The sequence below is a fragment of the Monodon monoceros genome, unplaced genomic scaffold (genome assembly GCF_005190385.1).
Source record: "Monodon monoceros isolate NGI ecotype Baffin Bay Population unplaced genomic scaffold, NGI_Narwhal_1 Super_Scaffold_8, whole genome shotgun sequence".
Classification (NCBI taxonomy): domain Eukaryota; kingdom Metazoa; phylum Chordata; class Mammalia; order Artiodactyla; family Monodontidae; genus Monodon; species Monodon monoceros.
This window is the reverse complement of record NW_021703785.1, coordinates 56,989,631-57,012,791: the sequence shown is the minus strand read 5'-3', so window position 1 is coordinate 57,012,791 and position 23,161 is coordinate 56,989,631. Positions and strand designations below refer to the sequence as shown.

Here is a 23,161-nt window from a genome sequence, read left to right as displayed (position 1 = left end):
AAAGTAACATTTAATAGCATTTAGGGACAACCTGGGACTATTACACAATGTACTCAGGATGAGTCATAGTCATTCACTTAACCTAAAATGGGCTGAATTTATGAATGGATGATTATATTATGGTTCATTTTCACAAACAAGACTCATTAATGTTTCAAAACAAGTATTTTGAGTCTCTCTACTGGAACTGATGTTTTCATCTTAGAAGGAGAAAATGTAAAGGGCAAACTTTTTAATGTAATAATGTGATTTCCACCAGTATGAAAAATTGTTACCTATGCTTTTAGAGCATTTTCTAAGGGTAGTTAAGATTTTCTAAGTAATGTATAAAGGATATAACTTCTCCATGGTTTAGTTTGTTAAATTATGAAAAAAGTAAATAATAGCTAATCATATGGGAATGAGAATCTACTACATATGATTTGGACTTGAGTTACTTATAATTTCCGTAGACTGAAAAGAACTTCATTAAGTTCAGTCAGGTCTGTAGTAAAGAAGTCATTAATCCAAAGATAATCAATGGTCTTATAAAAAATTCTTGGAATACTGATATACTTATTATTAAAATAAATTTAAGATATGGCATAAGATATCAGCATAGTTACGAATACCTACAAACTTGAGAGCTCGTAGAAAATTGTTGAATCTAATTCACACTAGCCCATCCTCATTTATGTGCAAAATAATGGCCAGAATTCAAGTAATATACCCAAGGATATAGAATCATAACATTTTAGACTCGTGAAGAACCTTATTAAAAGGCATCAACTCCAACCATCCATGACCTATTTTGAAATTAAACCTCCTAATGGCACCATCAAGTGAAGAGTCAGTATACGCATTAACACCTACAAAGGTGGATGGGAAACTGATTGCTCCTGAGTCTCTTTGACAGCTCTGTTTATTACAAAGTTGTTCCTCATACTGAGCTAAATCTGTTTTCCTTTAACTCCCACCCACTGATCCTAAAACCCAGGCTGACCTACTCCCAGACTGTACCTTTAAAAATGCACCATTAATTCACATATTTTGTTATTTATTTAAAGGTTTATTGTTGTGAATTTAGGAAGAAAAGTTATATTTCATACTGCTAGTTATAGTAACTATAGCAAAAAGTGTAGTGACCATGATATATAAAACAATAGACATTTAACCTCTAATAAACTTCAGAGGTATTTTTAATATCAAAGGTCTGACATATCTAACAAGATTCATGGGGCCTGAAGCATAGTTTGTATACAAGTCTCAGGTATTCCAGGGTATCAGAGAAGGTCACTAGGAGTCCTACTTGCATGAAAACTCCATCTTCCTTTCCCATCCCCAACAAAGACAACCTGGGAGAAAAGGCTTTTTTATTTTTTATTTTTTTTACACAAACATTTGCAACCATTTTATTTATGTTAACCAAAATCTGGAAACACCTCAAATGCCCCTCAACAAGTGAGCAAATAAACAAGATAGGGGTATCCATGCAATGTGATATAACTCAGCAATAAAAATGAGCAAACTATTGATACATGCACAACATGGACAGATCTCAAACTTGTTGTACTAAGTGAAAGAAGCCAGAAATAAAATTCTACATGTTGTATGATTTAATTTATGAGATATTACTAGCAAAGGTAAAACTATAAAGACAAAAGGGATCTGATTATATCTGATGAGCATAAGGATTCAGACTAGAACACAGAGATGGGCAAGGCCAGGAGCTCCAACTTTTGGAGCACAGAGAATTCACTCTGAGGTAACAGAGTTGGGATAAATGGGATACAGAGCTTGTAAGTATTTAACAAAATATTGTTTTATTAAGTACCTCAAAGGTCATCTGGCTCAGCTTAGGAGGAGACTTGCTAATAAAATGCTCTGCAAAGGAGATGGCAAATATGAAAGAGCAGACCAATTGCATGAGGGAGGCTAGACGTGTGTTTATACGCACCATGATCCCAAAACACACAGAGAAGGACACAGTGGTACTTACTAGTGGGGACAAACCTTCCCTTAACTTCAAAAACCCCTATAATGGCACGAAGAGTCTGGATCAGGTATATGAGGAGATAAGGTGAGAGCGGAAAAGCAGTAATAAAGAGCAGCAGCAGCAAAGAGAAGAAAAATAGGAACAGAGGTGCTGACAATAACTGCCCCAGGAGCAACAGTGCTGGTCACGCTTTGCATGAGGTGACAGTAGAAGCAACAATGGCCCAGTAACCTCCCACTGGCAGACTGAAAGTGACACCAACAGTGGTGAAGTAAGCATGAGTAACTACTCAGAAGCTGGTCAGAGCCATCTGGAAGCAAAAAGGCAGGCAGGAAGATTTAGAGGTAGTATTGATGGCATACTAACTCTAGTGGTTGAAGGGCCTCAGAATCAACACACTCTGGAATTGTCAGTTAGGTTCCTGACTTCCCTAAGTAAGGTGAGCTATGAGAAAACAAAGGTTAATAGCTTTCAACAAACCTGAATTCACTTTGACAATTTTTCTACATGTGAGAGTCAAATCATAAGAAAATAGGCAGAAATCCAGGATTTGGCTAAATGATTAATATCTGGGCATTATCTATGGCTCACTACATTTATATTTTTACATTTTTAAATTAAAATTTCCATATTACCCTCCAATCTTATTTGGTGCTCATATTGAAGACTCAGGCACTAAAATACCCCTAAGTATAAAAGTATATTTTCAGTATATAGTAGTTACCAAGGCGAACAAGTACACCAATATATTTAAAGATATTTTAGCAGTTAATTTTAATAAATATCGACAGCACGCCTACTAAGCAAAAGGCATTATTTTAGCACAGAGAATCAAAGAAAAAAAGGACAATTTTTGTTGTTAAGGAAACAAAATAGAAGGAAGCTAATATTCCTTGACCATTTTCGTCAAGTAAGGTTTTATGTACCAAGCTAAAGACAGCATCACTGTTTCTGTCCCTATAAGATTTGAAGTTTAGTGGAAGCTTCTCTCACAAGTGTTTATTTCGTTAGGAATTCGGACTAGTAAATTAGCTAGTTGGCATGCTATTTATAGGTCTATTAGGAGCAGTAACTATTCACTAGCTCGATTACTCTATGAAGTGTGCCAGCGCACAGATATACTTGTTAAATTTAAGACTCTCATTCAGAGTACTCACTTCCAAAAATAAGGAGATCTCAGTTTAATTAAAAGATTATTTTGGAATCAAAGAATCTTTAGATAGAATGAATGCTGGAACTTGCACAACCAAAATTCTTTTACTATGCAAGAATTACTTTTTATAATATCATCTAACCAGTACATAAGCATACATAATGATGAGAGTCTGGTATAATCAATGACTCCATTTTTATACAGCCATAATTGTTGGACAGTTTTTCCCTGTGAGTCAAAATCTGTTTCCCTGTAACTCTCTCACCTGTTTCAAACATGTTAAAAGGATACCATCTAACCACAGTACTACACCATCTGTTTTGAACATACATTTCTATTTTTGCAATTCAGGATTTTGTTTTTACTTTTGTAAGTGAGATTCAATAAGTGACTCACATTTAGCTCTAGTTCTACTAAAATAAGCAAGTTCTAGTCATAAAATTAAGTTCTCCTCTCCTGCACTATAGTGGACACTGTCATTCGTTTTGATGCATATGATCTAAAGTCCTTTTGTGTGTTGGAGGAGTCACCTTGGTGTGAGGTGAAGAACATTTCTCCTATAGGTGCTGATAACGTAGGAAGCAGTGGTGGGTGCTACAAGATTCCTGTTCCAGAAGTGGTATCTGTGCTGGAAGCAAGTGACCTTGAATTCTTAGTGGAGAAAGGGCATGGGTACAGTCATGGCATTCATGATGGTTTCCCAATCAAACTAGTACTGTAGCATGGTTTTAGGGCATTGTTCCTTAAGCTTAGCCTTGGGTATGGTTCTCTAATACTCCCAAAGATTCTATAAGATATCCAATAACATTTTCTTAAAGTAATATTTTTTAAAAAATTTGAAATAATCACAAATTTACAAAAAAAGCTGCATGTCCAGCTGGCACCTTCCCTAAACCATTTGAAAGTAAGATGCTGACATGATGACTCATCACCCATGGAATACTTTAGTGTGCATTTAGTATGTATTCTCCGATATAACCACACAACCATCAAAACCAGGAAATTAACATTGATACCTTGTTACTACCTGCTATGGGTAAAATTGTGTCCCCCCCCCCCACAAAAGATATGTTTAAGTACCAGTACTTCAGAGTGTGACTTTATTTGGCAATAGGGTCACTGCAGATATAATTAGTTAAGATGAGGTCATGCTGGAGTAGAGTGTGGTACTAATCCAATATGGAATCCTTTTAAGAAGAGAGCCATGTGAAGGCACAGAGACACAGGGAGAATACCATGTGAAGATGGAGGCAGAGACTGGAGTGATGCATCTACAAACCAAGAAACCCTAAGGATTGATGGCCATCACTAGCAGCTAGGAAAAAGACGTAAAGTCTCCCTCAGAAGGAACCAATCCTACTGACATGTTGATCTTGGACTTCCAGCCTCCAGAACTGTGAGAGATTAAATTTGTTGTTTTAAGCCACCCAGTTTGTGGTGCTTTGTTATGGAAGCCCTAAGGAACTAATAAACCACCTAATTTCAAACCCCACCCAAGATTCACCAATTGTCCTAATAATGTGCTTTCCAGACAAAGGGTCTAGTTCAGAATCACATATTGCAACTAGTTAGGATGTCTCTTTAGTCTATCATTCTGAACAGTTCCTCGGTCTTTCCTTGACTTTTGAAGATTAAAGGCTAGTTATTTTGTAGAATGTCTCTAGATTTGAGTTTGTCTACTATTTCCTTGAGTTTAGATTCAGATCATGCATTTTTGGCAGAAATATCACAGAAGTGACACCATATTCCTCTTAATGCATCATATCAAGTAGCACACAATTTTGATTTCTGACATTACTGATGACATACAATTTGATCACCCGACCAAGACGGTGTCTGCCAGGTTTCTCCACTGTATACTTTTTTTTTTTTTTGCCTTTAATCAATAAGTATTTTGTGGGGACATAGTTTGAAACTATGTAAACAGTCCATTTTTCATCAACTTGCAATTTATTCATTTATTTATTTATATTTGTGTGAACTCACTGTTTCCTATTTTATTCAGTGGGCTTTAATCCATATCTATCATTATTTTGATGCTCAAATTGTGCCTGATTTTGCTAATGGAAGTTCCTTCAAGCTGTCTACTACATCCTTTTGACATGTCTCCATCCGTTTCTCAGCACTTCTTTCTTTCTGGGATAAGACTTATACAGCAGAAAAGGAGTTACAGATGTGGAAAGGGAGGAAACTAGAATAAATCCTGTGGCAATTGAACCAGAAAAATCATACATTTTGATTCTAGGTCTGGGGCAAGGAAAGTTCAAGATGTTATCCCAGAAAGAAGGGATATTCAATATTGTCATCCCAGAAAGTCACTCAGGCTCTGACTTCCCATGTTGAGTTTCCTGCCCCCTAACCCCCACTCCCACGTGAATGTTCTTTCCTTGGCTCCGTGTGGTCACGCACAAGCTCTAATGCCCTGTGCTGGGCTACCCACTCCAGTTTTGTGTATATTCTCTTCTCACCACATCTGGGCTCTGACTTCCCACACCAGGCCATTCTACCCCTCACCCCACCATGTGGACTACCTCCTTACTCTGCTTGGGCTCCGATCCACACCAGGCCACCCCTTCTTGAGGACACCCTTCTCAGCCGGTTTAGGCTCTGAGTCCATACAGCAGGCCACCTTGCTGTGTGAGTTTCCTCCTTACTCTGTTTGGGCTCTGACTCTCTACACTAGGCTGTTGTCCTATGTGATGAACTCCTCCCGCTCTGACATCCTACTCTGGGGCACTGCAGCTCACCTCCCCAACTCCCACCAGTGCAGTGCTGCCATAGATTGAATGTCTGTGTCTCCCACAAAATTCCTTTATTGAAACCCTAACCCCAATGTGATGGTATTAAGAGGTGGGGTTTTTGGAAGGTGATGAGGACATGAGGGTGGAGCCCTCATGAATGGGACGAGTGCTCTTATAAAAGAGAACCCAGAGAGCTCCTTTGTCCCTTCCATCATGTAAGATTACAGTCAAAGTCAGCAGTCTGCAACTGGGAAGAGGGCTCTCACCAGAACCTGACCATGCTGGCACCCTGATCTTGGACTGCCAGCCTCCAGAACTGTGAGAAATGTATTTCTGTTGTTTATAAGCCACCCAGTCTATGGTATTCTGTTATGGCAGCCCTAATGGACTAAGACAAGTGTCTACATAGTTCTGCCCCATCTAATGACTTTAGGACTTAAGTGCTAGGAAGGAAAGGGAAGAAAGGAGAGGATCTCAGTATCACAGTAATAAGCTCCTTTTGTGCTTAATTGACAAGAGTCAGTTTCAAAAAGGAACTCTGATACACATCATCTATATGGTACCAGTGCAATTAATTTTTTAAATCAAAATGTATAACTTTGTATTATTCCTGTTAAATTTTATCCTATTGGTTTTGACCTATCATTTCAATATATTGTGATCTTCTTGAGCTTAATGTTATTAGTTGTCCTTGGTAACTGTCTGATACCTGGTAACTTTATAAATGTGTCATTTATTTTTGTCAAAGCTATTGATTAAAAGTGCACAGAAAGAGAGCCCTAAAGAACAAAGTCCTCTTTCTGACTTACTTCACTGTGTATGACAGACTCTAGGTCCATTCACCTCACTACAAATAACTCAATTTCATTTCTTTTTATGGCTGAGTAATATTCCATTGTATATATGTGTCACATCTTCTTTATCCATTCATCTGATGATGGACATTTAGGTTGGTCCCATGTCCTGGCTATTGTAAATAATGCTGCAATGAACATTGTGGTACAGGACTCCTTTTGAATTATGGTTTTCTTAGGGTATATGCCCAGTAGTGGGATTGCTGGGTCGTATGGTAGTTCTATTTTTAGTTTTTTAAGGAACCTCCATACTGTTTTCTCTAGTGGCTGTATCAATTCGCATTCCCACCAACAGTGCAGGAGGGTTCCATTTTCACCACACCCTCTCCAGCATTTATTGTTTCTAGATTTTTTGATGATGGCCATTCTGACTGGTGTGAGGTGATACCTCATTGTAGTTTTGATTTGCATTTCTCTAATGATTAGTGATATGGAATCTAAAAAAAAAAATGGTACTGATGAACCTAGTTGCAGGGAAGGAATAAAGATGTAGACACAGCGAATGGACTTGAGAACACGGGGAGGGGGAAGGGTAAGCTGGGGTGAAGTGAGAGAGTGGCATGGACATATATACACTACCAAATGTAAAACAGATAGCTAGTGGGACACAGCCGCACAGCACAGGGAGATCAGCTCAGTGCTTTGCAATGACCTAGAGCGGTGGGATAGGGAGGATGGGAGGGGAGGGGATATGGGGACATATGTACGCATATGGCTGATTCACTTTAGTGTACAACAGAAACTAACATAGTATTGTGAAGCAATTATACTCCAATAAAGATCTATTTAAAAAAAAAAAAGAACAAAGTCCTGGATAATATAACATAAGACAAAGCTTTAGACTGGCAGTGGGCCAGGGACGAAATTCTGTTTTATCTTCCCATAAAGATATATGAGAAAATCTGTCAAATAACCTTGAGGAAATAAAGAGTGTTTGCTTATTCAACTTTTGTCTCTTACTGAATACTGAATGAATGGATGAAGAATATGAGGTCCTCATTTGTGCTGAAATGCAACTGTGGAAGCAACGTTGCAAAACAAATCATCAAAATGTAGATCTGGTTAATCCATGATCAACATAATTAGGGTTTATATATCTGATGTAGCTTTTTGGGTTTTATGATTCCACAGATATAAACAATATGTCAAAAAGGTATGGTGTAATAATAATCTCTATGACTAATTATATTCCAAATCCTCTGATGGATAGACTCTTTCACACACACACTCTCTCTCTCTTTACACAAACAAGTATAAGACAGGATGTAAAAATAATCACTAAATTGCTTAATGTAATCTGATTGATGTAATAGTAAGCAGCAGAGCTGAAACCCAACCCAGGTAGCATTTGCTTAACTACTGCCTTATTAGATTAACAAAATTGAACATTCATCAATATCTTTCTCTCCTAAAGTATATCATTCGAAGGGACCAGGGCATATAAAAACTATTCAATCATAGCTGGTTTATATATTCTTTTTTTTTTTTAAAGATAGCTTTGTATCTTGCACGGACAGCACGGAATCATACCACATACCACAGAAGAATCATACCATAACAATGCAAAACCACTAGATATTTAATTAATAAATTCTTATTATTTAGTCCTATTTATTCATTTTGAGATGTCATGGAAGAAGGGAAAAAAAAGAAAGCCATACCTGCCTCTCAATAAGCAGGATTTTTAGATAAAATTTTTTGTGTATATAGACTCCATTTGCTTGGCACATGGAAATGCTCAAGAAAGGTTAGTTTTTTCTCTTTCTCATTCAACTTAATTAAACATTTACTGAGCATTCTCTATGTGCTGGGCGCTATGCAAGACACGAGATTTACAAACACGTCAAACAATTTCTGCCCTCAATGATTTCTGTATGTGTATCCAGGGGTAGAAGAGGCGAGAAACTGAAGAAAGATCTTGTCTGCAAACACTTCACAGAACAGATAATGTCTGAAGGATGGGTACCAATTTACTGCCAGGAAAGCCAGCTCTACAACAGGGATCTTAAGAGTTCACCACATACTCTCTACAAAATGTGCTTCTAGGACATCACCAGTAAGCCAAATTCAGAAACTTCGGTTAATTCTCTATTCTGTGTACCTCCCCACAAAACAAAACTAAGAAGGGCAGTCTTTAGCACTTGTTACAAAGATCTATTAATGCTAAACCTTAAGATTTATTCACATAATAAATTTTTACATTCCTATGCACAATTACCAAGCAAAAATGAATTTCCATAATATCTATCATTATACAAAAAACAATTTGTTGACATACCATCAATCCAATCACTAAAAAAATCCAAAAAACATCAAGTTGTTAGATGTTTCAAAATAACTTTTAATAGAAAAAAAAAAAAGAGATTCAAGGTAGTACTTCAATTTCAAAAGTAATGAGGTATTTGTGCTAAAACCCATTAACAGTGACTTAAGATGGCAAAAATGAGGTATAGGTTAGAATCAGGTAGTATAAATAAATCTAACCAATGAGCAGAATGGCAAACTGAAAGGTAGTAAAAGGCAGGGAGCTACACTTTTATATATTTAAGAGTTGTGCATTGTCTAAAGGGACATGAAATAAGGCAAAAGGTAAGTTAAGACAGACATCAGATCCTGTATTAGACTCAGAAAGAATGGTATGGAACAATAAAAAATGATCACATTAAATAAACAAAGTATATTATTTTCATTATAAATATGAAACATATTTTAAAAAACAAATATTGAGAAGTCCTTGTTTCTGGCCCATAACAATTTCTTTTCTTTTTTTTTCTTTCTTCTTTTTTCAGGGGTGAAGGCAAGAGAGAGAAGCTATGCAATGCATTTAAAAGAATATTTGTTACATTTTATTGAACATTTCTAGGTGTTTGAAGTAGGGAGATTTTCAGATTAACAGGGGAGCACATGGTAACAGAAAAGGAAGACTTCACTGATCCTTCCAAACTGTAAACTGGATATTAACTCTATTGTATAATCTCCTTCAATGGCTCTTCCTCACCTTTATAATAAAGTTCTTAGTATGGTAGTCAAGCCATTTCAAGAGGTGACTATATTTTCAGATTCATCTCTGTCCATATCCCCTTTATACAACTTTTTGTTTTGTTTTGTTTTTAGCTATTCCAATCTCTTTGCAGTTATTCAAATAAATCAAGTTGCTCTTTCCTTCTGTTGCTTTTGTACGCTATTCTCTCTGCCTAAAACACTTTCTTGAGACCCTTTTGTCCATTTGGCCAACTGGTATTTTCCTGAAAGACAAGGACGTGTCACTTTTTCTTTGAAGGGTTTTTTCCCTGACATAATCACTCTGTGATTAGTCCTCCTATGCTCCCACAATACCCTATGCATATTTCTAATGATTCTTTTTATATTGTACAATTGTTAATTTTCCCCCGTTTCCCCTACTACACTGTGTTCCTGAATGGCAGGAACTGTGTCATAGTCTTCTCTGAATCCCTTGCAGCTGGTACAGTATACCTCAGCAGAGACTTTGTAAATTCATGAAAAAAATATTAGCAGTTTCATCTACCTAAGCAGTATGCTATACAGTAGGAAAAAGGTAGTATGTTGAGCTCTGCCCATAACTAGCTGTATCTCACAAATTCTGAACCTCCAATAAAATAGGGGAATTATTTAGATCTCTAATATTCCCTGTGATTCTTTAACTTAGTTTTGGTTTCTATAAATTCTTGATAGGTAATAAAACTACTTTAAAAAGCACAGTCTTTAATTCAAATGCTTATTAATTTACACTGGATTTATCTCAATTCTTTAGGTTTTACTACAGAGGTTTTCTTAGTATAGTGGCTGTGAAAAGAAAAGCTTTCCTAACTTGATGGCCTTAGGCACCCTATTTTTCTGTCAGTTTCATCGGCACATGATTTTCCTCCCTTAACACTTTCTCTTTTTCACCTCTACCTATACTCTTACTTTTTACCTAGCTCAAGAACTAGGTCAAGAAGATGACTGCCATGTGATAGAAATAGTGATGGCAAAGAGCAAAAAAAGGGAGGAGAGGATGAGCCCCAGCAGTCCTTAGCCTTTTCTTGTCCTGTCTTCTCTTGCTTGGACTGAGGGCATGCTGGTCTTCACAAAGACTTCAACCCAGTCTCTTGTTCACTACTACCTTTCATCTATATCCCATCTTTTAATTTTGGACAAACAAAAACATAAAGAGAGGAGAGCCTTTTACTTTCTGTATGGTTCCCGCTAAAGTTTCCTGTGTTTTTAAAACTCTGCCCAGTAGTAATTTTAAAACAAAGTCTCCACTCTTATAATCTGATGTACAGAGAGAAGAGTCTCCGTTTTCTCCTGAAGCAAAGAAATGTGTCCCTGCCTAAAAATCCTTCACATGATAGTCAGTTCTTATTATTAGGATACTGTTAGCACTACAGGCACATTATAAACTAGATACGCTTTTTTGGTTCTGATTGAAGGGATAAGTGCCACATAAAAAATCAATTAAATTGATTTTATGAGGGAAGGGGTTTACAAATTACACTTACAAATTGACTTTTAAAATATAAGTTATTTAAAATTCAAAGTCTGGTTATCCAATTGCAATGATCAGTTTTTGTATTTTAAGTCACACTAAAACAGTAATGAGTATCTTCATTTGCAGATGTGTTTGAAAAGACCAATGTTATATTAGTTAAAATGCTTCCATCATAAACAATATTTATTGAAAACAATTTAAAAAGAGATGTACAAATAAACCTAAGGTGTGTGCTCTACTAAAAACTTACATTCTAAGAGGTACCCAGTATAAAAATGAAGTTATTTTTGTGAAAACCTAATTGACAAGTAAAGATAGGCAAAGTTTATTATACTGTTTATGAATTCTACTACCTGGTTTCTTTTAAGCTCATAATATGTGGACCATTCCTATTTGTGAAGTTACCAAATAACTGCTGCTCAAAAGATTTAAATTGACTTAGAGAAAGTGCTAACTCTAAGATATGTAAGGTTTAAATGGCAGGTTAAAAGTTTTAATTGTAATTATTGAGCTAACTGCTTCTCTAGAAAGTGTTAGATCTACTTCTTTGCTTGCATTGACTTGACAGCCCAGGTTAAATGGGGGGGAGGTACCATAAGTCCTGGTTTGCCAGGGACAGTCTTGGCTGACACTGATTGTTGTGGAGTAATTGCTAGGGTCCACTTTCACTCTTAAAGTATCCTGGTTTGGATGATAAAGCATACGGTCCCCCCACTTCTAACGTGCTCTTTTCAAATGAAAGTAATAACTATTAGATAGGTACCCAATATGTGGAAGGCCAAGAACTGAAGGGAATACAAAGGAATGTAAGAAATGGTATCTGCCCATAAAGTCCTTATTAAAACTTAGCCGGAGAGACTGAATAAACATTCCAAGTTAAACACACAAAATTTAAATGGCTTTTCAAAATACTAACTGGAAGAAATGTTACAAAAAAGTACACTCTTGCTAAATGAATGGCACAATAATTGGTGTTTTGGGCTTTCACAGGAGATGGGGTCGTTTTCTATTAAACACCGCTACAGTACCCACCATCACCACTTACTCAGTGCCTTCTATGTGCCAGGTCTGGTTTAGAGTGCTTTATAAACATATTAGTCAACCCTCACAATTATCCTATGAGGTGTGTTATTATGCACAGGGATAGGAATTTTACTGAGAAACGTACCTGATAGAGGTTAAATAACATGCAAAAGTTCATACAGCCAGTTAAGTGGCAGAGTTGGGGTTTAAAACCAGGTTCTCTAATTCCAAAGCTAGTGACCTTTTTATTGCTCTCATCTTCACACAGAGTGGTGGTTCTCAGCTAGGGGTGATTTTGCCTCCCAGGGAACATTTGGTGATATCTGGAGACATTTTTGTTTGGCACAAATGTGTGTGTGTGTGTGGGGGGGTGTTGGCTAGTAAGTAGTGTGGAAGGGATGCTTACTAAAGACTTTATAAAAAACCTTTTAAAGATAAGATCTGAGCTCAGTCTGGAAACATTTGGATAGGCTGGGGGTAGTGGTGATATGGGTAAATTCTAGATAAGAAGAAGAATACAGTAAGTACAAGAAAGGTTCAGAGACAGTGAATAAACCAACTTAGCAAGATTGAAGGGAAACAGTATTGAAAGGAAAGTGGGAAGCAAGCAAAAGATGAAATGATCTTTCAAAAAGACTAAGGAACCTGAACTAGATTCACTGAAGATTTCTGAGCAGGGGAGTGACATTATAGTAGGATTAATCAAGAAACCAGGGCAAAGAGACTAATTAAGATGCTACTGTAATAGTTAAGCCATAAAGTATTCAGTTTGTGCCTTGTGGTGGTAGTGAGAAAGAAAGGAAGAAACTACAAGCACATACACTTTTATGTATCATAAATTTTAGTCGTCTCAAATGACAATAACCATTCTTACCTGTAATGCACTGAAACTGTCCATCTTCTCTTCTTATTGTAAATGCTTCCCCTGGGTTAACTTGTACCAGGATAACCTTAAAATGAGGGGAAGAAGTATTAATCAAAGGGGCAACAGAGTAAATCAGTATATCAAGATATTAAATGTTGCTAGTAAGAGAGTAGATGTGAGCTATTTAATCATATGGAACTGGGAAGGGAAATGGGGATTACACATTTGTTGAAAAGTATTAATTACTTCATTTTTCTGGAGGTCAGACTCAAGCCAAAAGTAAGGGAATAAAAAAAGACAGTGGCACAATTTTATTGGAAAGTCAATAAATTTCACTCTGAAACAAAGATGGAGTTAAACTACTGAATATTTGGATCATCTATGCCTACTTCACCAATTGTAAAGTATTGTGTTTTTCTAAAAATAAAGTACAAATTGATAGAGAATAAGATGGCACCCCTGAATTAGTATAACATCTCAAATTAGCAATATATTTAAAAATATGTTAAATTAATCCCATAATTTTGAGTAGTTTTCTTTTTATTTTATAGGTAATACACACTAATCTTATGACATCTGAAAAACAGAAAAACAAAAAAAACTGGAAAAAAACTGAAGTCCCTCCATCCTAATAAACATTGTTAGCATTCTCATAAATTTTTTAGTCTTGTTCTCTATGCATAGGCTTAATTTCCCCCCTTAAATATAAGGGGGGAAAATAAGACCTCCAATTCTGTGTCTTTTTTTGGTTTAATATTAAAAAAAGACTTTTCCAATGTTATTATTCAAAGTATGTCATCGAATGTTTATACCATAAACTACTTAACCATTCTCTTAATTAAAGAATTTAGGTAGTGAGCATTTTGGTATGTAGTTTTCCCATCTCTATAATTAGTATTGTTTCCTTATGATATATTCCCAGAAATAGAATTCCCTTATCTGTTGCTAAACTAGTTTTTAAAAGGGTTTTACAAAATTCACGTTCCTCCTCAGTCTATGAGAACACCATTTAACCACATTCTCTGCACCCCTAAAAATTATAGTTTTAAAATCTTTGCTACCTTGATAGATGAAAACAGTATATTACTATCGTTTAATTTGCATTTTTTTGATTATTAATGACGTTAAATTCTATCTTTACATTTGCTACTGGCTCTTTTGTAAACTGGCTGTCTGTCATCTTTCTTTATTTTTGGGGGTCTTAAATGTTCTTAGCAATTCATATGAATTCTCTGAATAATAATGGTAGTAATAATAATAATATACTACATTATGCTGCAAATATTTTCCCATTTTGTCTTCTCAAATTTTTTAATTGTTTATTTTCCTGTAGCCAATGTTACCTATTTTTTCCTTTGTGACACCTTCTATTGCTTCTAAATTTAACTTGTGGCTAGCTATCAAGCACTTGAAATGTGGCTTGTCTTTGTCTATATGGAGATGTGCCATAGGTGTAAAATACACACTGGATTTCAAAGATTTAGTACAAAAGAACCCAACCATGTAAAGTATCTTGTTGTTAATTTTTATATTGATTACATATTGAAATAATATTCTGGACATATTGGGTTAATAAAAATTATTACAATTAATTTTTCCTGTTTTTACTTTTTAATGTGGCTACTAAAATTTTTTAAATTACTTATGTGATTGGCATTATATTTCCATTGGACAAAGCTGACCTATAGGTTTGATTAAAAATGCTAGTTGTTCTTTTCTTCTAGTTTTATATAATTTAATTGCTTATATTTAGTTCTTTAATGCACCTCAAATTTATCTGGAGAAGATCCAAAAATATTTTTTTTCCTTAGAGAGCTAACCAATACAATCTGCTAAATTTAAGATAGCTCCTTTAGCACACAGTATACTCCTCTGGCCTGTGTCTCATCCATAACACTGTCTACTTTGGCAAAAGTAGCTTAGGAAATGTTTTTATTTTAATCATTTTAAACACTGTAACCTTAGAAATATGTTTTCTGATGGTGTACCTCGATTACTACTCTTCTTCAAACATTTCTTTGACATTGACTGGTGATAAGTGCTATGACAGAAGTTAAGCACTATCAGAGCACACAGGACCAAGTACTTAGTCTGTTACCTGAGCATGTGTGTGTATACATGTATATGCACGTGTGTGTGTGTTTGTGTATTTAATGGCTTTCTAGAGAATGTAAAAGTTAAGCTGAGTCCTGAAGACTGAGAAGGAACTAGCTAGGCAAGAAGAGTGGGAAGGCCTTTAAGGTATAGAGAAGAGCAAATGCAAAGCTCCAGGAAAGGAAACGTCATCAATAGTTTATCAAATTCAATGAACCAAAAGAAGTTCTGTAGTTCTATACGGTTGGAGAATGGGGCAGGCGGAGATAAGGGTTGGGGAAATGATGGAGGAAAAAGGTTAGAAATATGGGGAAAGGTAGACAGGAGTTGGGTTAAGAAGGGTCTTGTGAGCCATTCTAAGGGCAAGGAAGAGTTACGTAAGCAGGTAATGCTATGGTGGATCGCCCTGGCTGCAGTGTAGCAACCAGATATAGGAAGAACTCTTCATCAGGAGGTTACAACAGTCATCTAAGTAGGCTTCTTTTAATGCATTAATTTCTATTTTCAACTTTTATTATTTCCTTTCTTCTGTTTTCCTTAGGCTTACCATGTTGTTTTTCTAACTTTTTCATTTGAATACTCTATTTTATTCTTTCTTTAGTAATATATGCACTTAAAACCATGAACTTTACTCAGTTTAACCATAGAGAATATTTTCACTATTGTTTTTTAGATTTTCTGCCATTTACTTCTTCATGCCCTCTGTGATCCAACAGTTGTTTTAAAGAAAACTTACAATTTTGAAAGTGGGCTGGAGGATTTTCAGTTTGTTTTTATTTCCAATACATTTTTTTATCAATCTCAAACAAATCCATGGTTCTTTAAAAAATTTTTTAGCCCATTATGTTTCTTTCACTCCTTTCCTTATTAGTGTTAGAACTGAGTAGAGGTAGTGAATTACTAAAGGATGATACCTGAGGCCAGCACTGGGTTAAAGCACAGGAGTTCTTAACCTGGGGGCCATAGATACCTATTCAAAGGGTTTGTGAACCACACAGAATTATATATGAAATTCTCTGTAGATATTACAATTTTCTACGGAAGGGTTCACTATTTTCATTAGATTTCACTAAATTCTTAATGCGGTTCAAGACCCAAAGTAGTGCTTACTGTGTCACACTATGCTGTCTGCTTTACATGTGTGTTACCTCTTTCAGTTATGATCCTCTGTTAGTACTGGTTGTACTATGGAATTCTATAAAATACTAATAATTCCTGTGATGAATTCATTCACTACAAAGTTGGGAAAAAGAAATAAAACTAAGAAAACCAAACATGGTACACATACAACCGATATATCCTGATATTAAGTAAAAAAGGATAAACTCTTTTAAATTATAATAAGACGTTCAGGAAAATGGTAGGAGGTTAAATTTATTCATTTATCTAAAAATCATTTATTAAACACCCACTGTGTGGCACCTACTCTTATATGCACTATGGATATCAAGAAGAAAAATAAATCACAGTCCAAGGACTCAAGGAATACACAGTCTTGTGAGGGAAACAGGCAAGTGCTCAGTCAATTAACTGTACAGTGTAATAAGAGGTGTAACAGAGATATGAACAATGTACTATAGATTCCACTCAGCCCACAATGATGAGGGAAGATTCCTGGAGGAGATGATAGCTACATAATGTTCAGAGGGACAACCAAGAATTAACAAGCTAAAGATGGGGAGAGAACATTCCAGAAGAGAGCACACACAGCATGTATGAAGTCATGGGGGTGAAAGAGATCACGGATATATATATATTTTTAAACATCTTTATTGGAGTATAATTGCTTCACAATGGTGTGTTAGTTTCTGCTTTATAACAAAGTGAATCAGTTATACATATACATATGTCCCCATATCTCTTCCCTCTTGCGTCTCCCTCCCTCCCACCCTCCCTATCCCAACCCTCTACGTGGTCACACAGCACCAAGCTGATCTCCCTGTGCTATGCGGCTGCTTCCCACTAGCTATCTATTTTACGTTTGGTAGTTGTATATATGTCCATGCCACTCTCTCACTTTGTCCCAGCTTACCCTTCCCCCTCCCCGTATCCTCAAGTCCATTCTCTAGAAGGTCTTTAAATTGATCACGGACAATTTGAAAATGGGAAGAAGTATGGCATAGCTAAAGTCTAAACTAGTTTGAGAAATGCAATGGAAAGAGATAAAATTGGGAGGATAAGCAGGGGCTAGATCATGAAGATCCTTAAATATAAAGCTAAGGAGTTAAACCTTTAGGCAAGGCTATTAAACAGGGAAGGGTCATATTCAAATTTCATCTTTACCCCAACTTTTATTCTGTAATATTTCAAATGTACAGAAAAACTGCAGGACTGATTCAATGAATGCCCATATACCCCTCACCTAGATTCACCAATTGTTAATGGGTTGCCATATTTGCTCACTCTCACACTCACTCTTTTTTTGATATACCATTTTAGAATACCTGAGTGGTGTTAAGTTTGATCACTTGGTTTTAGGTGATTATCTCTTAGATGTCTCTATTATAAAGATAGCATTTCCCTTTGAAAGTAATAAACAATCAATATGGTGATACTTTGAGACTCTCTGAATATTCTATTCCCTAACAGCCTTTCACCCAATGGTTTCAACAATTACTACCAAACATTATTGTGGTAGCTGTAAAATGGCAATTAAAAAAAACCCATTCTTTCTGTAGTTACTAGTTAGCATTCTTCTATTAAGAAGAGACTTCTTGGGCTTCCCTGGTGGCGCAGTGGTTGAGAGTCCGCCTGCCGATGCAGGGGACGCAGGTTCGTGCCCCGGTCCGGGAAGATCCCACATGCCGTGGAGCGGCTGGGCCCGTGAGCCATGGCCACTGAGCCTGCGCGTCCGGAGAGGCCACAACAGTGAGAGGCCCGCGTACCGCAAAAAAACAAACAAAAAAAAAAAAAAAAAAAAGAAGAGACTTCTTTTCTGAATTCTTCCCCTTATCCTACACCCCAACTTTACATGTTTCTTAGTATGAGTATGGGCTCATGGATTCTTTTAAAAATCGATGTTATTATAATCCATTAATGTCACTATTAATATTTTCAGTGAGGTGAAATTCACATATTAATTATAAATCAATAATAAAGTGTACAATTCTAGGCATTTAGTACATTCAAAATGTTGTGCAACCACCACCTCTTCTAGTTCCAAAACATTTTACTACACCACTTCCATTAAGGAATCACTCTACTTTTTCCCTCTTTAAGACCCTGATAACCACCAATTTGCCTTCTGTCTCTATGGATTTACCCATTTCTATGTATCATATAAATAGAATCATACAATATGTGATCTTTTATGACTGGTTTCTTTCACTTAGCATAACGTTTTTAAGGTTCATCCAGGCTGTAACATGTATCAGTACTTCATTTTATGGTTAAATAACATTCTACTGTATGGATATACTACAATTTATGTATCCATTCAGACCCTGATAAACAACTGGACTGTTTTCAACCTTCTGGTTATTGAGAATCGTGCTATGGTAAACATTTATGTACAAATATTTGAGTTCCTCTTTTCAATTTTGGGGGTATGTACCCAGGAGTAGAACTGCTGGGTAATATAGTAACGCTACATTTAACTGTTTGAGGAACCACCACATGCTCCTTATGCAGCTGCATCATTTCACATGCCCAGTAACAATATACAAGGATTCCAATTTCTCTAGACTCTTGCCAATGCTTGTTATTTTGATTATAGATATCCAGTGGATATAAAGTAATATCTCATTGTGGTTCTGATTTGCATTTCCCTAACATCCCTGACAAATGATGTCGAGCATTATGTCATGTATTTCTTGGCTATCTGTGTATCTTCTTGGGAGAAATGTGTATTCAAGTCATTTGCCCAGTTTAAACTGTGTTGTCTCTTTTTGTTGAGTTGTAAAAGCTCTTCATATACTGTGGATACTAGACCCTTATCAGATACAAGATTTGAAAATATTTTATCCCATTCTGAAAGTTGTCTTTTCACTTCCTTCATAATGTTCTTTTCTTTTTTTGGGGGGGTATGCGGACCTCTCACCATTGTGCCCTCTCCCATCGCGGAGCACAGGCTCCGGATGTGCAGGCTCAGCGGCCATGGCTCACGGGCCCAGCGCATGTGGGATCTTCCCGTACCAGGGCACGAACCTGTGTCCCCTGCATCAGCAGGCAGATTCTCAACCACTGAGCCACCGGGGAAGCCCCATAATGTTCTTTTATGTACAAACATTTTTAATTTTGATGAAGTACAATTTATCTAATTTTATTTTGCTGTTGTTGTTGCTTGTAAGTTTGGTGTCATATCTAAGACTCCACTTAGAGTCCAAGGTCATGAAGATGAACTCTTCCTTTCTTCTAAGAGTTTTATAGTTTTAGCTTATTTAGGTTGTTGCTTCATTTCAGTTCCCTTTTCTATATGGTGTGAAGTAGTGGTGTAATTTCATTCTTTTGCATGTCGATATCCAGTTGTCTCAGCACCGTTTTGTGAAGAGACTATTCTTTCCCCACTGAACAGTTTTGGCACCCTTGTCTGAAACAAATTGGCCATAGAGATATGGGTTTATTTGTGGACTCTCAATTCTATTCCATTGGCCTATATATATCTATTCTTATGCCAGTACCATACTATTTTGACTACTGTAGCTTTATAGTAGGTTTAAAATCAAGAAATGTTAGTTGTTGAACAACAACTTTGTTATTCTTTTTCAAGACTGTTTTGGCTATTGGGGCCCCTTGCAATTCCATATGAGTTTAAGGATCAGCTTCTTCATTTCTGCAAAAAAGGCCGCTGGAATTTTAATAAAGATTGTATTGACTCCGTACCTTCCTTTGGTCAGTGTTACCATCTTTACAATATTAAGTTTTCCAGTCCATGAACATGGGATGTCTTTTTAATTAGTTAAGTCATCTTTAATTTCTTTCAGCACATTTCTGTAGCTTTCCACATACAAGTCTTTCACCAACTTGGGAATATTTATTTCTATGTATTTTATTCTCTTGGATGCTACTGTAAATGGAATTATTTTCTTAACTTCGTTTTCAGATTCTTCACCGCTGATGTGTAGAAACATAGCTGCATTTTTTTTGTTGATCCTATACCCTGCAACTTTGCTGAATGTGTTTATTAGCTCTAGTCATTTTTGTAAGGATTCTTTGGAATTTTCTTTTCAAAAGAAAAATTTTCTTTTTTGAAGTGGACCATTTTTAAAGTCTTTATTGAATTTGTTACAATATTGCTTCTGTTTTGTTTTTTTGGCAGCAAGGCATGTGGGATCTTAGCTCCCTGACCAGGGATCGAAACTGCACCCCCTGCATTGGAAGGTGAAGTTTCAACCACTGGACCACCAGGGAAGTCCCCTGGGATTTTCTACATAAAGGATCATGCCATCTGCAAACAGACAGACCTTTGGTTAGACTAACCAAGGAAAAAATAGGACCCAAATCAAAATTATAAATGAAAGAAACATTACAACTCAACTGATACCACAGAATTACAAAGGATCATAAGAGGCTATGAACAACTATATGCCAACAAACTGGACAACTAAGAAGAAACAGAAAAATTCCTAGAAACATACACCTTACCAAGACTGAGTCAGGAAGAAACAGAAAATCTGAGCAGACCAGTTACCAGTAAGGAGATTAAATCACTAATCAAAAATCTCTCAATGAAGAAAAGCCCAGGAGCAGATGGCTTCACTGGTGAATTTTACCAAACATTTTAAGAAGAACTAATGGTAATCCTTTTCAACCTCTTCCAAAACATTGAAGAGGAGGGAATACTCCTAAACTCATTTTATGAGACCAGCTTTACCCTGATACCAAAGCCAGAAAAGGATACTACAAGAAAAGCACACTACAGGCCATTATTCCTGATGAATATAGATGTAAAAATTCTCCACAAGATACTAGCAAACCAAATTCAGCAGCACATTGGAAAATTCATTTGCGAGACGAAAGCTGAGCTAAAGGCAATGAATAGCAGAATGAATAATGCAGAAAAACGAATAAGTGATCTGGAAGATAGAATAATGGAAATCATCCAATCATAACAGCAGACAGAAAGCCAAATTAGAAAAAAAATAAAAGCAATATAAGAGACCTACGGGATAATATAAAGCATGCCAATCTATGCATTAATAGGAATTCCAGAAGGAGAAGACAGAGAAAAGGATATTGAAAATATATTTGAAGAAATTATGGCTGAAAACTTCCCAAACTTAAAGAAACAAATATTCAGACACAGGAAGCACAGAGGGTCCCAAACAAGATGAACCCAAACAGACCTATACCAAGACATATAATAAAAATGGCAAAAGTTAAAAAAAAGAGGAATCTAAAGGCAACAAGAGAAAAACAAAGAGTTAATTAAAAGGGAACCCCCCCATAAGGCTATCAGGTGATTCCTCTACAGAAATGCTGCAGGCCAGAAGGGAGTGGTGAAATATATTCAAAGTCTTGAAAGGGAAAAATCTGCAACCTAGAATACTCGACCCAGCAGAATTATCATTTAGAATAGAAGGAGAGAGAAAGAATTTCTCAGACAAGCAAAAACTAAAAGAATACAGTAATACTAAACCTACCCTAAAATAAATATTGAAAGGTCTTCTCTAAGTATAAAAGAAGCAAGAAGATAGAGAAAAGAGGAAATCACAATTGGAAAGTAAATCACTTAAATAAGTCAGTACACAAATCAAAAAGAAAAAAAAAATCTATTTGTGAAAGTAATGATAAACACAAGGAACAGCAAAAGGATAAACGTGAAGATGTAAAAGAGGACATCAAAATCATAAAATATAGAGGAGGAGAGTAAGAAAATGTAGATTCTTCTTTTTTAGAATGCGTTTGAGACTATATGATTATCAGTCTAAAGCAAGCAGATGGAGGAAGGGGTTAACATACTTGAAAAACAGGGTAACCACAAATCAAAGTCAGCAGCACATTAAAAGGACTATTCATCATGATCAAGTGAGATTTATCGCTGGGCACAAGGATGGTTCACCATACACAAATCAATACACATGATACATCACCTTGACAGAATGAAATTAAAAAGATCATCTCAATAGATGAGGAAAAAGCATTTGACAAAATTCAACATCTGTTCATCATAAAAGCTCTGAACAAATTAGGTATAGAAGGAAAGTATCTCAACATCATAAAAGCCATATATGACAAGCCCATGCAATCAATGGTGAAAAGTTGAAAGCTTTTTCTCTAAAATAAGGAACAAACAAGGGTGCCCACGTTTACCACTCCTTTTCAACACAGTATTAGAAGTCCAAGCCAGAGCAATCAGGAAAGAAAAGGAAATAAAAGGCATCAAAATTGGAAAGGAAGAAGTAAAACTTTCTCTTTTGGCAGATGACATAATTTTATACACAGAAAATCTTAAAAGACTCCACCAAAAAAACTGTTAGGTCTAATCAACACACTCACTGAAGTTGCAGGATACAAAATTCTCATGCAAAAACAGTATCATTTCTATACAGTAACAGTGAACTATCTGAAAAAATTTAAAAAACTATCCCATTTACGGTAGCATCAAAAACAATAAAATACTTAGGAATAAACTTAACCAGGGAGGTGAAGGATCTCTACGCTGAAAACTACAAAACATTTATGAAAGAAATCAAAGAAGACACAAATAAATGTAAAGGTAACCTGTGTTCATGGATTAGAAGAATTAATATTGTTAAAATGCACACACTACCCAAAGCTATCAATAGATTCACTGTAATCCCCATGAAGATTCCGATAGCATTTTTTTAGAGTAGAAAAAAATAATCCTAAGATTTATATGGAACCACAAAAGACCCCAAATAGCCAAAGCAATTCTGAGAAAGAGGAATAAAGTGGGATCCATCACACTTCCTGATTTCAAGCTGTAGTGTAAAGATATAGTAACAAACAGTATGGTACTGGCATAAAAACAGAAACACAGACCAATGGAACAGAATCAAGAG

The 23,161-nt window shown here is 36.0% G+C and overlaps 1 protein-coding gene across 1 annotated transcript in view; it reads right to left on the bottom strand.

Annotated features, from left to right (window-relative positions):
* The window catches only part of FNDC3A (fibronectin type III domain containing 3A), a 160,569-nt gene that overhangs the window by 88,191 nt on the left and 49,217 nt on the right, over window positions 1-23,161 (bottom strand). The window contains exon 3 of the mRNA XM_029209729.1: window positions 13,113-13,188. Within this exon, the coding sequence (XP_029065562.1) occupies window positions 13,113-13,188 (76 nt within the window). The remainder of the gene's footprint in view (window positions 1-13,112; window positions 13,189-23,161) is intronic.